The following is a 15,669-nucleotide window of genomic DNA, read 5'->3' on the forward strand; positions in this document are numbered from 1 at the left end:
CACGCACGCACACGCGCGTGTATCCACGCACGCACGCACACGCGTGTGTATCCACGCACGTACGCACACGCGCGTGTGTGTGCGTGCAGCCGTGCAGCTACTTGGTCTCTCCTTAGGCTATATACAAAGCATCGGGAAAACTCCGCCGCGGAAGCCGCAAAAGGTGCTAACTGAACCAGTAAGACAAGCGATTTTTAATATCGCACTAGAAGCCGGAAAAATAGTTCTTCCGTTGTGTTCACGAAAAAAATAAATTGTTGTGAATAATCGAAGGTTAAATAGAAACGCATTCAACGCTCGCGACGCGTGAAAAGAACGTTACACTATTTGTCATAGGAAGATTCTTCCTATGACAAATATAGGCGAGTCAACTTCGAAACAACGCCGCTTTACAACTGAAATTCACTGCTTGCGTTCATAATAGCGATCCTAAACTCCTATGATGCGCACAACACATACAACAATATCTGTCATAGGAAGAATCTTCCTATGACAAATAGTGTCATAGGAGAGCGTATATGCGTATGTCGTATTTGTCATAGATGCAAGCAGAACATGTTGGAACACGCGTTAACACACCACGGTAGGTCAACCGAATTTCTCGCACTAACGGAAACGGATACACGTCACGCGCCACCGAGCGGCACGTGATTCAAGATGGCCGATTTGGATCTATGAGTCAGCGTATAAGCTCCCGTGTCTTTGCCGCATTACGCAGCTTGTAAACGTAAAGCTTAACATCGGTGCAGAAATTAATTATTTATCATCAGAAAGGCGTTCGAGCTAACCAGGAAGGATGCTGAAACGTGCAGCCGCTCAACCACCTAACACGCTTACAACTCCACGTATAGTCACTCTTATTCGCAATTGTCGGGTTCATTCGACCTCTCCTCTGCGGGTTGAAATCCGACCAAAGTGAGACGAAAAAAGAGAGATTGAGATAAATTCGGATTGGGATCGCTACGGCTCTCCGGGTTGCATCCGAGCCAGGTTGCATCCGAGCCAGATTGCATCCGAGCCAGATTGCATCCGAGCCAGATTGCATCCGAGTAGACTGACCAGAAGCGGATCCGGGTAGAGTTGCTGTAATAGTGTTAAGAATAGGGTTATAGTTAACGCGGCTAACATACGAAACTTACTCGGTGTGACCACCTCACACACAGAAACACGCACGCACTCGCACACACACATGCACGCACAGACACACACGCGCGCGTGCACAGTCACGCACGCACACACACGCACACACACACGCGCACACGCACGAACCCACGCGCGCACATGTACGTACGCAGGCACGCACGAACGCATGCACGCCGGCACTCATCTTAAATAGGGTAGGATACCCTTTCTCGCCTTTTTTACGATGACGCGGGAACGACAAAATCCTCCCTCGACAACGACAAAAACTACGCCTCAGGGTGGTTAAGGGGGCAGTTTTCCCCACCCCAGACCGACGTACATGCTATCAGGAGTGAATAATAATAGATTTAATCTATTATTATTTCTCCTGATAGCATTACATGGTCAATGGCCGTTAACTGCCCACGGTCAACCACCGAGCACGCACAAACCGAATGCGTCGTTACCCCCCCCCTCCGCCAAAGAAGCTGAGTTGGCTACGCCCCTACGCTCATACAGCCTGCTGAAACCCGACGCATATTATTGACGTGATTAATAAAACTATATATCGTTAGCGGAGAGCCGCTCGTACGTATGTACGTAGATCGTGTATCAGGTTATATGTGTATTTCGTTGTAAACGTTGAAAACGTGAAGAAAAAATCCTAGCTCGTAATATTCGGAACAGAATTACTGCATAGGCCTATATGCAATTACTCATGCCGTGTTTTTGTACGTTTTCGCTTTATTCCGTTGCGATTGGGTTAAGGGCACACACACACGCACGCACGCACGCACACAGAGACATGCACGCGTGCGCGCGCGCCAACCACACGTGAGGTTTTCGTATAGACTTGTCATGTTACACTCTCTAATAATCAGTTAAGAATATCATGTTTTCTAATGAGATATTCTTGATATATTTTATGAACAAGATAATGCATATTAAATATATTTAATTTCGTTCTACTGCTATTTAAACGCGAACTTCTCGTGTTTAATTGTATTGTAACACAGTTTAGTACACAGTTACTGAGTAACTTCATGTTGTTGTTTTTTGGGTTAAATTTCAAAGATGTACAAAATAATGTTACGGGCAACTGATGGTTGGCACCCGTTCCCACGCAAAGAGCGGCTAAGCCACCGCCAAAACAATAGCCTACTTAGCTCCTGTATACAACGCGTAAAGGTCAGGACAGCGTCGCTCTTTCATCATGCCAGGAATTAATGACGATGATCACTATTTTGGAGGGATTTACATTCGAAACAGTCTCAGGCACAACGCGTCTGCGTGCGTTCATAAAACACGGAAACACCACGTGCACGCCGTTGGGGCGATCGACCGTACGCGTTGCAATGGCGGTCGTGACGTCGGCACGGCGTGGCATATCCTACCGTGTTCACAGACAACGATGGTGACGACCCCACGCACGTACGCGCGCACGCATACACGCACGCCTACACTCTCTCTCTCTCTCTCTCTCTCTCTCTCTCTCTCTCTCTCTCTCTCTCTCTCTCTCTCTCTCTGCCGGACGGAGTTGCGACGCGACCACCGTTTGGCTATAGTCGGTGTGAAAAGAGCGTGTAACATTATTATTGTATGTGTACCATTACACGTACACACGCAAATACGCAGAGAAACATGCACACCGTTTCGTTATGTGTGTATACAGATAGCTATATACGCGTGTGCGTTGAAGTCAGCGTTACGTAGCGTTATATCAAGAGTCTATCAAGGGTTATATCAAGAGCATATAAAGAAGGTATTCTTTATATGCTCTTGGTTTTATCAGGAGTAGATAATAGAGATTTATATTATCTACTCTTGGTTATATTAGGAGTGTATAATAGGGACCCTATTATACCCTCCTATTATACCCTACTATACCCTATTATTCCATTATACCCTATTATACCCTATTATCTACTCTTGGTTATATGTATGCATGTCAGCATGCAGCCATCACGCCATACTTGTGCGATTTAGTTACACGCGGTCGTGTCATCAATACCGCAGCACGCCGATGAATTCCCAGCTCGGCGAACTAGCTATACATATTCTGATATAGAATCAAGCATTGGGAATTGTCATGCCTGAATTGACCCAAATATCACTGGCACATCGGGTCCTGCACTGCATAGATAACGATGCAGTAATAGGATATCATTGATTTTTCCAGCCTGAGGGCGTGACATCGTGTGTGTTTGATGCCTTGATAACTCTAACCAAAGTGACCATTTCATATAGACACTCAGCCATCTTTGTAATTGTCTAATTTTTATCTAAAAATCACTTGCCATTAGGCGACATAGATTTGAAAAGGCGCGATAGACCTTTGTACTTTTTGCACCTATGTGGTGCGAAGTCTCGTGACTTCAAGAATCAATCGATTTTTGATTGGTTTTGCGCTTATATTAACCTTAAAGAAATCACTGACTCGACGATAATTAACATGGAGGATCGATATAATTAGGTCACGCTGTGAACACTTTATAGTGACGACTACTCTTACCATGTAAATGCCAACCTCATCGATATTGATATTACCAAGAGTGCATAATAGAGAGCATAGAATCTCTATTATGCACTCTTGATATTACGTGTAAATAACGTATTTGCCGATTATGCGCAAAATCATCTAGTGCTCAAACTACTAGTGTCCATATCTATGTACTTCACGACCAAAGTTGAAAGTACGATCGATGGTCGATCCGCAAGTTTCCGCTCCTTCTTAGTTATTCCCAGTGTTTTCGATATTTCAGGAATCTCTCTAGTCTGGTTGAAGAGAGTCATGAATACATTTTTCAGTGACAGCGTTCGCTTTTTGCGTCGAAGCACCAAACCGATATAAAAACAAGTTGTAAATATTACTAGTCAGTATAACTGACCTATAGGCATTTTGAAGATGCTGTATATATAGCAGCATATCGACGCCGATAAAACTAGAAACGAAGCTCTCACAATATAGTACCAATTATGATCATATATATCAAGAGTACCATAATAGAAAATTTCTATTGAAGATTATATACAAGAATTATATATATATATATAAAAGCATATCGACGCCGATAAAACTAGAAACGAAGCTAAAGGTACGCACACACACTAATACAAAGGTACGCACACACACTAATACGAAGGTACGCACACACGTACGCACACATGAACAACAGCGAGCTGTCGCTGAGAAAACCTTCGCCTGTGTCTATATACCCGCAGTGATATAACGTGGGGGCAAATAAGCTCGCGGTAAGTTAAACAGGCCACCGCTGATTGGATGCCGATTACGTCACCGCATCTTTCCTCGGGCCTGCTATCCATCAAGGGGCGGCTATTCGAGACATTTACCTAAGCGTTTACATGTGCCCATGTTGTACAGTATTAACATGAGCATGAGCCAAGCTTGTCCCTTCACTTTGGGCATTCTTGGCAATAGAATCTGCTCTGATAGAAAGAAAAATTCATATCGCTGACGAATATGTCTGACATTATAGCTATAAAATCTAATTTACGAGTTTAGGAAGACGCCCTTGAGCAGATGTAGAGACTGCGTGAGACCGTGGGACGCTCGTATTAGTATTATGATTACTAATCATTGTGATCAATACACAAACAAGTATTTGTATATATGAAAACACATAATTAAGTATATGCTTTAAAAAATATTAAATACGATGTTTTACCGCGAAATACGAGCTCGTGCCTCAACTTACGCGAATACCGCAAGAAATATCTGTGTGTTACGGATATCTGGTATGTGATCAAAGGAAGGGTGCCCTCTGTTGGAGCGATGATATAGCCCTCCCCCCTCCCCAATAATTAGTGCTCCCTGCTTCCTGCGCTAGATAGACCTAAACCTAGCCCCGCCAGTACGCACCCACAGTACAGTACAGTACATTACAGTAGAGTAGAGTAGAGAAGAGTACAGTACAGTACTGCGCAGTACAGTACAGTACAGTACAGTACAGTACAGTACAGTACAGTACAGTACAGTACAGAACAGTACAGTACAGTACAGTACAGTACAGTACTGTACAATACAGTACAGTACTGTACAATACAGTACAGTACAGTACAGAACAGTAGAGTGCTAAGAAGACTGCACGCGGTGCAGACACCTACCACTGCGTTCCATATCGGGCTGATGTGCTCCTTGTCGCGCGACACCAGAGCGGCGTAGTTCGAGTAGACGATGTAAGGAAGCCAGCAAAGGATGAAGCAGAAGAGCACGAGCAGCAGCGTCATCGTGATGCGCTTCTGCTGCTCGATGACGTGGTCGGGGTCCATGTGCGTGTGCTGCTTCAGGCGCGCCGAGTGGCGCCGAATCTCGCGGAAGATGCCAAAGTAGCAGTAAATCATGATCGCCAACGGGCAGGCGAAGCAGGTGATGGTGACGAACAGCGAGTGAGCTTTCTCGCGCTGCGTGCGTGGGATGACGGGCCCGCACTGCATCGCCCCGGGTTTATACCCGGCCGTCGTCCACACGAACAGCGTTATGCCGACGACGGCCGCCCACGCCCACACGCAGACGATCATGGCTCCGATGCGACGCGGCGTCATGAAGCGACTGAACGGTCGCGTGATTGAGATGTACTTGTGCAGCGAGATGTACATGAGCGTGTGGATGGAGGCGATGAGAAAGAACGCCATCGTGAAGGCGTTGAACATGCAGAAGTTGCGCGAGAACGTCCACGTTCCGCGAACGACCGTGTTGGCGCTGAATGGCATGACGAGCACGGCGACGAGCGCGTCGGCGACGGCAAGGTTGACGATGAACATGTTCGTGCGCGTGCGCATGCCGCGGTGCCGCAGCACGGTCAGGATGACCATCACGTTGCCGAAGAACGCCATCGTGATGAAGACGACGATGAGCGTCGTGAGGATGACCTTGGCTGGCAGCGACAACGTCGCAAGGTCGTCGCTTAAGGTCGTCGCGTTCGCGGCGCCCTCCGGCGGCGTCGACCACCACAGGTCGGTGGTGCCGCTAGGTGGCGCGCTAGACATCGTCGTCGTCGCCATCGACATCGGCTCGAAGGGCGTCACTATGGTCATTTATGAGCCGATGGTGGCGCCTCCTGTTTGCGCAGGTGGGGGCGCCACTAACAGTATGCGAGTGTATATGTGTGCGTATGTATGTGCGTGCGTGCGTCTGCGTGTGTGTGCGCGCGCGCGTGTGTGTTCGTGCGTGTGTGTGGGTTTGTATGGGTATTGTTTAGCCAATAGAATTCTTACGCTCTGGTGCCAATATATGGCTGGGTGCATCAGCCTACATCGCCACGCCCTCTAGTGGGAGTCAGCTGATCGACGATAGCATCAATCTTCAGCAGCGACGAACACACTTATTCACAGATCGACACATGCGGGCGTCCACAACAACACACCATCTAACACCGGCCGAAATTATCGTCTGCAGCGACGACGGCGATGACGATGACGACGGCGATGACGATGACGCTGACGATGACGATGACGATGACAACGCCCTGTTGCCGGTCGAATCAAGACATTTTCCCGCCGAAGAAAACTCCTCGTTCGTCTGCGGGTTACGCTCGCTCGTGACGCTTAACCGCAACGTGGGCGTTCAGTGGATCCAGCTGACTGCAAAACAAACCAGACGATAAAAAAACTATAATATTACGGGGTGCGCTGTTTTACTGGCGGGTAATAGAGTAACGAGGTTCGCGCATATGCAGAGCAGTCAATCACGTCAGGTAGTGAGTGAGAGAGTGAGTAAATGAGGGAGTGAGTGAGTGAATTAGTGAGAGACAGACAGGGAGAGGCAGAGAGAGGGAGAGGGAGAGAGATCCCTCACACCCTCCATGTAACGCTTCGGCGAGGCGGAGAAGAGGAGAGGGAGGGAGGAAGGGAAAAAGAGAGAGAGAGAGCGCGAGAGAGAGATAGATAGAGAGAGAGAGAGAGAGAGCCAGAGAGAAAAAGAGACAGAGAGAGAGCGAGAGAGAGAGAGAGAGAGAGAGAGAGAGAGAGAGAGAGAAGAGATAAGAGAGAGAGAGAGAGAGAGAGCTGCGAAATAGGAGAAAAAGTGATAGATAAAGATACTCCGTGCAGTTATGTATGGACGTCACGCGTTCAAGAAGCGAGAACAGACGCAACATGTTTAAATTATACATTTTTAGCGCATTACGTTATTTAAATTTACATGTTTATTTAAATGCAAACGCAGAGAGTGACCTCGTCGGTAGGTCCGCTGCGCGCGCTGTCTCTCTCTCGCTCATCTCTCGCTCCTCTCACATCTCTCTCTCTCTCTCTCTCTCTTCTCTCTCTTCTCTCTCTCTTCTCGTCCCCCCCCCCCCCTTTCTCGTCTTCTCTCTCTCGTCTCTCATCTCTCTCTCCTTTCTCTCTCTGTCTCTCGTCTTCTTCTCTCATCTTTCTGGCCATGTCTCTCCTTCTCCCGCCCCCTCCTCTTCTCCTCCTCTCTCTCTTCATATCTCGGCTCTCTCTCTCACACAAGTGTGCAACACTCTCATTCTCTCTCATCTCATCTCTCTCTCACTCAATCTCTCTCTTCTCCTCTCTCTCTCTTCCTCTCGCTCTCTCTCCCTCTTCCTTATTCTCTCTCAGCGCCGTTTTTCTTATTGCTAGTGTTGCGACTTTCTCTCTTTCTCGATCTCTCTCTCCTCTTTCTAACCCCCAACCTCATTTTCCCTCTCAGCTCTCTCACTCTTTTTGTCTCTATCCTTCACAACACTTCCAGTAACAGCTTCAAATATGTGGAAGCAGACCCTTTCTCACTGATCCTTTTATATATCCTACTGTCCGGAGGGTATAGTATAATATTATATATAATATATATATATAATATATATATTATAAATAATATAATATTATAATTTATATAATATAAATATAGGGGCGTGTATGGTGGTGTGTGCTGTGTGTGTGTGTGTGTGTGTGTGTGTGTGTGTTGTTTGTGTGTGTGTGTGTGTGTCGTGCGTTTTTTTGCATGTGTGATGGTGTGTGTGTGTGTGTCGTGATGTGTGTGTGTGCTGTGTGTTGTGTGTGTGTGTGTGTTAGTGTGTGTGTGTGTGTGTGTCAACTGTTATTGTTTCCGTCTAGAATGAACTATAACGTCTCCCCGCCGGGAGCCCGGTGATCAATGTCACAATACTGCGACAGATGGCGCTGCATTTTTAATTAAATCTGAGCATATATATATATCGATACGACATTCCTTGATTGTCGCCTCACGTGGAAGGCGTCGACACATAGCGTTTCCTGCTGCATACCACTTATTACACGAGGCTCCGGTTAGTATGTTAATAAAGGCGTGAAACCCTTGGTGAGTTGGTTGGTTAGTCCTGCGCGCCCAATTATAATACGAGAGCTCACTTTTCGCACTGCGATAACGAGTTATTACCGTTGTTCCGGTTCGGCTAACCGAACCTGCGGTTGCATAGGTCGCATTCGCGTGTGGGTGCGCCGCGTGTGGAGTGTCGGTCAATATGCCCACTACGCCTTCACAATGCGCCCCCCCCCCTCTCTCTCTCTCGCTCTCTTCTGCTCTCTCTCTCTCTCTCTCTCTCTCTACTCTTCTCTCTTTAATCTCTCTCTCTCGTTCTTCTCTTCCTCCTCTCTCTCATCTTCTCTCTCTCTGCTTCCTGCGGACGACGAGTTGCGACGCGCACCACCGTTTGGCTTATAGTCGGGTTGAAACAGAGAGTGGTAGACATTATATTGTATGTGTACCATTACACGTAGACACACGCAAAATACGCAGAGACAACATGCACAAGGGCCGTTCGTTATGTGTGTATGACAGATAGCTACCGCGTGTGCGTTGAAGTCAGCGTTACGTAGCGTTAATATCAAGAGTCTATCAAGGGTTATATCAAGAGCATAAAAGAAGTATTCTTTCTATATGCTCTTGGTTTTATCAGGAAGTAGATAATAGAGAATTATATATCTACTCGTTGGTTTATGTATGGCATGTCCAGGACATTTGACCATCACGCCATACTTGTGCGATTTAGTTAGCAACGCTGGTCGTGTCATCAATACCGCAGCACGCCGATGAATTCCCAGCTCGGGCGAACTAGCTATACATATTCTGATATAGAATCAAGCTTGGAATTGTTCATGCTTGAATTGACCCCCCAAAATATCACTCGGCACACTCGGGCTCCTGCACTGCATTAGATAACGATGCAGTAATTAGGAATATCATTGATTTTTTCCAGCCACTGAGGCCTGGACATCGTGTGTGTTTTGAATGCCTTTGATAATAACTTAACCAACAGTGACCAATTCGATATAGACACTCAGACCTCTTTGCTAATGTCTAATTTTAATCTAAAAATCACAATTGCCATTTAGGCCGACATAGATTGAAAAGGCGCGATAGACCCTTTGTACTTTTGCCACCTATGTGGTGCGGAGTCTCGTGACTTATCAAGAATCAATCGATTTGCATTGGTTTTGCGTTATATTAATAACTTAAAGTAAATCACTGACCGGACGATAATTAACATGGAGGATCGATATAATTAAGTCAACGCTATGTGAAGCAACTTTATAGTGGAACGACTACTCTTTTACCATGTAAATGCCAACTCATCGAATATGATAATTACGTGTAAATAACGTATTGTGCCGATTATGCGCAAAATCATCTAGTGCTCAAACTACTAGTGTCCATATCTATGTACTTCACGACCAAAGTTTCCAGAATTGTACGATCGATGGTCGATCCGCAAGTTTCCGCTCCTTCTTATTATTCCCAGTGTTTTCGATATTTCAGGAATCTCTCCTAGTCTGGTTGAAGAGGAGTCATGAATACATTTTTCAGTGAACAGCGTTCGCTTTTTTGCGTCGAAGCACAAACGATATAAAAACAAGTTGTAAATATTACTAGTCAGTATAACTGACCTATAGGCATTTTGAAGATGCTGTATATATAGCAGCAGGAGTAAGATAATATAGATTAATCTATATTATCTTACTCCTGCTAGCAGCATATCGACGCCGATAAAACTAGAAACGAAGCTCTCACAATATAGTACCAATTATGATCATATATATCAAGAGTACCATAATAGAAAATTTCTATTGAAGATTATATACAAGAATTATATATATATATATAATCTTGACGATCACAACGACATGTTATTGTCATCATAACTTCACTTTCAGATGATCGAAACGTGACACAAAACAAATAATCAATCTCTTGACGGTGTAGATATAGATCTGAAATGGGTTGACCTGGCTCTGCCTGCGCCCCACTGCAAAGCAGCTAGCGTAATCAATCTAATAATCTTATAGCTGATATATTTACAGCTGATGATGTTACATGATATCGTGCATGTGTGTGTGCGGGCAAAAACAATCACTGAACGTCTCTAGAGAGAAAGAGAGAAAAAGAGAGAGAGAGAGCGAGAGAGATAGAGATAGATAGAAGGAGACAGAGAGACAGAGAGAGAGAGGAGAGAGAGAGAGAGAGACAAAAAAGAGAAGTAGAAAGAGAGCGAGAGAGAGAGAGAGAGAGAACGAGAGAGAAAGAAAGAGAGAGAGAGAGAGAGAGAAAGAGAAAGAGAAAGATAGAGATAGAGATAGATAGAAGGAGACACAGAGAGAGAGAGCGAGAGAGACAGAGAGAGAAAAGGAAAAAACACAGAGAGAGCGCGCGCGCAAGAGAGAGAGAGAGAGAGAGAGAGAGAGAGAGAGAGAGAGAAAGAGAGAGTGAGAGAGAGCGAGAGAAGAGAGAGAGAGAGAGAGAGAGAGAGAGAGAGAAAGAGAGAGAGAGAGAGAGATGATGATGTGTAAAGGTGGGCGCACATGTTTGACACACGGTATACGTACTCCTTTATTATAATACAGGCCGGGCGTACCGCATACATACACACACAGTGATGCACGCACGTGCGCACTCACGCACGGTCCGCCTGAATTCTAGCTTTAGAACTATAGCCCTTCGCTCTGCCACAGGCCTGTGGCGGAGCGTATAGGGCTATAGTTCTAGAGCTACCTGAATTCCTAAACAGTTACAGTTATATATTTACCGATGCGAAGTTCTCTGCCGTCAGAGTTTATGTCGCTCCTACCGCTAGCAATCTTTCCACGTTTATGTCGCCGCTACAGACTTTGAAGAGCAAGTTCGGCTGCGCGTTCCCACAGGTGAGATTCTCACAGGTAAAATCCAACGTGTTTGAAACTCTATTAACTATGAATCGCACGTGTACGCGACAGAGCTAGAACTCTTTGTCATAGGCTCACGTTAGTTGACACCTATGTGCACGTCATATGCTTATAACCGATGTCGCCCACGCGTCCGCCTGTCGCTGACGTCACGGCCCGCGCATGCGCACACAAACGTTTCGCGTGGATGGACCGCCTTCGTCCACTCGTGTGTCCATGCCTCCCTCTGTGCACTTGACCGATACAACGAGCTACAGCCACTAACAGCCTCAGCCACTAACAATGAAAGCTAGGTTCGCCAGTGTCGGATGTGACGTCATGATGCTCACACCCAGCCATTGGTCAAGCGACTGTCTCCGTTAACGACAGCGTCGTCAATATTTGTAATCAAGCATCACTCCAGAGGCATATTAATCACACAGATGGGCCAAAGTCATTACTTAGACCTTGCAAATCAACTTAATTATTCATGCAACATTATTATTTATTTTTACACCTCTCCCCCGTGAGCATTATCGCCTCGAGGAGGAGGTCGCCACATGACGTAACGCCGTAGCCACACGTGCACGACCCACAGCTGTATAGTTCACACCCAATTACGCGGGAGAGTATACGTAATGGTGATGCTGAGGGGGTGGGTCAGGGCAACCGACCCCTTCCGGGAAGACGTTACGTGAGACTAATGCACCCGCGCGGACAAGCGTAAACAACGTGATCCAGTGCGATAATGTTAGGGTAGGCTGACGCAAGATGCGGGATAACTGGATGGTTATTGCTGACAAAGCAGTAATTACGGCCGAAGGTGGCAGAGTCTATTAGGTGCGGCTAACAATGGAGCCGTCCGTATAAGGACTGGTTATCAGCCGTAATAGAAAAGGTTCTATTGTGGACTCTTGATTATATATACCGAGCGTTGCGCGCTAATATGCGGCTTCATCCTCATCACCTAGCTCGCATACATGTACATTTACAGATATGTGCCGGATATATAGATACTTAAGTTACACGCGAAAAGTTATCCGTACTCTCTCGTGATGCATTCTAAAATGACGAGTACGAATATTACGAAGTATGATTATTAGAGATGCAGCGTTTAATTTCGCAAAGATCCGCAACGCGTTGCGAGAAATTCTGCGAAAACTGTTCCCTAATTAATAAGTTAAGGTGGTCGAGATCATAAGGATAATGAATGGAGGCACGACACTTAATTACGAGTAGGTACGAGTTCTTAGGCGCGAATAAAACTACGTTCGTACTCTAGGCGCGTTTAACACTCGCGTATCGGTTTACTGTCGACATCTGTACTGTTTGTGTGTCGCCAGCTATACCACGTATTATCGTCTGCCTACGTGACCGGAACTCTAATCGACAAAAAAGTGCGATTTATTTTCGAAGCATGTGCTGACAGAACTGCCACACAGCTTGGCACACGGTGTACGAGATGCGGAAAGAGACGACTGAGATCGCCAGCGTATAGAAGCAACGGTGAAGTGTTCGCTATACCCAGGATGTCGTGTCGCTTCCGATGTTTGTTATCTCGAGTCGTCACCGGATTTTTTCTGTCATCAATCGTCAATCGTAACTCGTTATAACTATTAGAAAATTTCACCCCGCAAATAGAAAATAGCAAATTGCGCGAATTTAATTAGATTTCGTTGCCGCTAATAATCTCGCGGTTGCCCTGGGCGATATCACAGGCACTTGGAGCGTTTCAATATGACAGTGTAATGACACAATATATTTATGTGTCAGTGTGCAGCGGCAGCCAACGTTTGTTGCAGATAAGCATTTGGACGGCATTTACAGGAAATTGTCGGCAATAATAGGTGAAAGAAAGTATAGAAACATTAAGACTTTGGTAATAAATAGATTTCGTATTTATTTAGCCTTATATTTTATTGAAACGCTCCAAGCGCCTGTGGGCGACCTGGCCGAGCGATTTCATTTATGATGTTGATTTATCTCGTCTGATTTTCATTTATGATGTTTATCTCGTTGCTTCGCGTCTAGGTGGTGTAGGCTACAGCAGTAGACGGGACAGGTATATAGCAGGCTTGAATAAGCATCGAACAAAAATTAATTAAAAATACTCACACTGTTTCGTCGTATACACAACATACGCTTTATTCATGCTATATAACCACTGATTCCAGCTTTATTCTCCACTCGAAACTTTTGCCTGCTAAACGATGCACATTTCTACAAAATAGTCGGATCCCGTTTCAAACACAAAATGGCCGCCCGGTTACCGTGGATACGCCACTTGGATACACGACAAGACCAATCTTACTCCTTATGTCTTCTAGACGTTCACGAGGCATCTATCCTGCGTGCATAATGCAAATTAGTGCACTCTAGTGCCGAATTTTACCGGAAAAAAAAATAAAAAGAAGACTTTTTCTAGGAACCAAATAGTGCAACGGTGAAAAATTTGCGGAGGGTTACTGTTGTATGCCCCCTCTACGGCAACATGGGTGAAATGCCCTGGTCATTATAGCAAGTTTATTGATATCCTTTCTTACTCCCCTCTCCCTCTCGTCTCCCTTCCCTGTCTAGCGCGCGCTCTCTCTTTCTCGATTTCTTTCACTCTCTTCCTCGATAACATTAAACATCACGCACTTTATTTCGATTGATGAAATTTTGCTTTGTATACTTCAACATATATTACTGCGGCCGACAGTTCCATAGTGCCTGTCGTAATATTTTAACCTCATATGATTCAATTGGAATCGCGCGCGAGCATTTCTCCCGAGACAGCGCACTCTACCGGCCGAACCGCAATGCAAATGAGGAAGCGATAGACGATGACGCTTGCGGTGTTCGGTTTTGATGAGGAGTGGGGGTACATATTATACGGACCAGAGCACCCGATGCCTATATCGGTGGACGCATGCGTACGGGATGCCAATAGAGATCCGTGATTGCACTACGCGACCTACACTGATAGTTCCTTTGAACCGCTGTAAATGAACTCTTGTTCGTAATTTTATTGACAGTGAAGTGAGCTAAGTGAAGCTACGTCGACATGCAGTCACATCCGCGGGGGGTTTCATCAGAGGCGTCGCTCTGTGTCAAGACGGTGCCATGCTGCCAGACACTGATTACATGAGATGGGTAGCCGGCAAACCTCCGTATAGGACATAGCGTGTGTACTCTGGTCAGCAGAAATGTTGGAAGCGAGAAAGAGAGCTAGCAACCGAGAGGGAGAGAGAGAGTAATACACGCGTGCGCAGGCGCGTGTGGCGTTGCTGTGTGTGGCGATTGGGGCTTTCAGTACACACGAACTAATAATGATTTCGCTAATACATCGATGGAGCAGATACGCTAACTGCGTATGCCTGCGTAAAAGCTCTCACATTTCCCCCGCGTAAAATTGTTTATAAATAAAATCAGGGAAAATAAGGAGTGAGCAATATTGACGCGCGCGTGTGTTTTTTTCAATATGCAGCACAACATGGTCTGCATGTTACTACTGCGTACGTGAATGTGTGCGCGGAAGGAGAGAATAGAGATGTCGTGTGTGCATAGTGCCCGTGTACCGTGTGGCGTGCACGAACGCACAGTGTCGAGTTCGTGGTGTGTGCGTGCTAGTATGCTGTAATGCGTATGTGTAGGTGGCGCGTATGCCCGTGTGGCGTGCACGAGCGCTTGTGGGTGAGTGCGTGTGTGCGCTGTACATATTAGTGCAGTGTTGCGTTGGTTGTAGCGTGTAAGTTGTAGGAGTGCGTGTTGCGTGTGCGTGTAGTGTATGTATGCGGTTTGATGTAGCTAGGTTGCGGTGTGCGCGCGTATATAGTGTGGCGTGTAGTAATTCAGTTAATATTGTGGGTAAGCGCTACGGAATGTTTTCCGAACACGTTGAGTTCCGGACTCACCATAGATAGTGTTTTGTAATATAGGTTCGTATATATGATGGTGTGGATTCATAGTTAAGTGTTACGGTCCGGTACAGATTAGTGTTAGGGTCTAGGGTATGATAGGTGGTATTCATTTTACATTGTTGCTTGCGAGAAGTCGAGTGAAATGGAGTGCGCTGATTGCTGTGGTCGCGGACTCAAGTGGGTAAACAAATTACGCGAGCGGCTAGACAGACACAGTGAGTCCGCGGAAAAGCCCCACCAGCGATGTTTACACATCATGCTATTCAGTATCCGCCATCTCTCCTCCTCCCCAATGCAGCTGCTTAACTGCTGCTGCTGCTACTGCTATTGCTACGTGCTGTTACTGCTGATATTGCTGCTGCTACTCTAGTACTACTGCTGCTGCTGCTACTGCTATTCTACTGCTGCTGCTACTGCGATATTGCTGCTGCTACCCTACTAGTACTACTGCTCTGCTGCTACTTGCGCTATTGCTACTGCTGCTGCTACTGCTGCTAATTGCTGCTGC

The 15,669-nt window shown here is 46.1% G+C and overlaps 1 protein-coding gene across 1 annotated transcript in view; it reads right to left on the bottom strand.

Annotated features, from left to right (window-relative positions):
- Positions 1 to 11,794, bottom strand: part of LOC106813142 (high-affinity lysophosphatidic acid receptor-like) — a 21,018-nt gene extending 9,224 nt beyond the window's left edge. Inside the window, exons 1-2 of the mRNA XM_014817202.1 lie at positions 11,145 to 11,794; positions 5,248 to 6,723 (exon numbers count right to left, since the gene is read on the bottom strand). Coding sequence (XP_014672688.1) covers positions 5,248 to 6,177 — 930 coding nt within the window. The 5' untranslated portion in view covers positions 6,178 to 6,723; positions 11,145 to 11,794. The remainder of the gene's footprint in view (positions 1 to 5,247; positions 6,724 to 11,144) is intronic.
- Between the last annotated feature and the right edge of the window lie 3,875 nt (positions 11,795 to 15,669).

This window comes from Priapulus caudatus, unplaced genomic scaffold (genome assembly GCF_000485595.1).
Source record: "Priapulus caudatus unplaced genomic scaffold, Priapulus_caudatus-5.0.1 Scaffold730, whole genome shotgun sequence".
NCBI classification, from domain to species: Eukaryota; Metazoa; Priapulida; class Priapulimorpha; order Priapulimorphida; family Priapulidae; genus Priapulus; species Priapulus caudatus.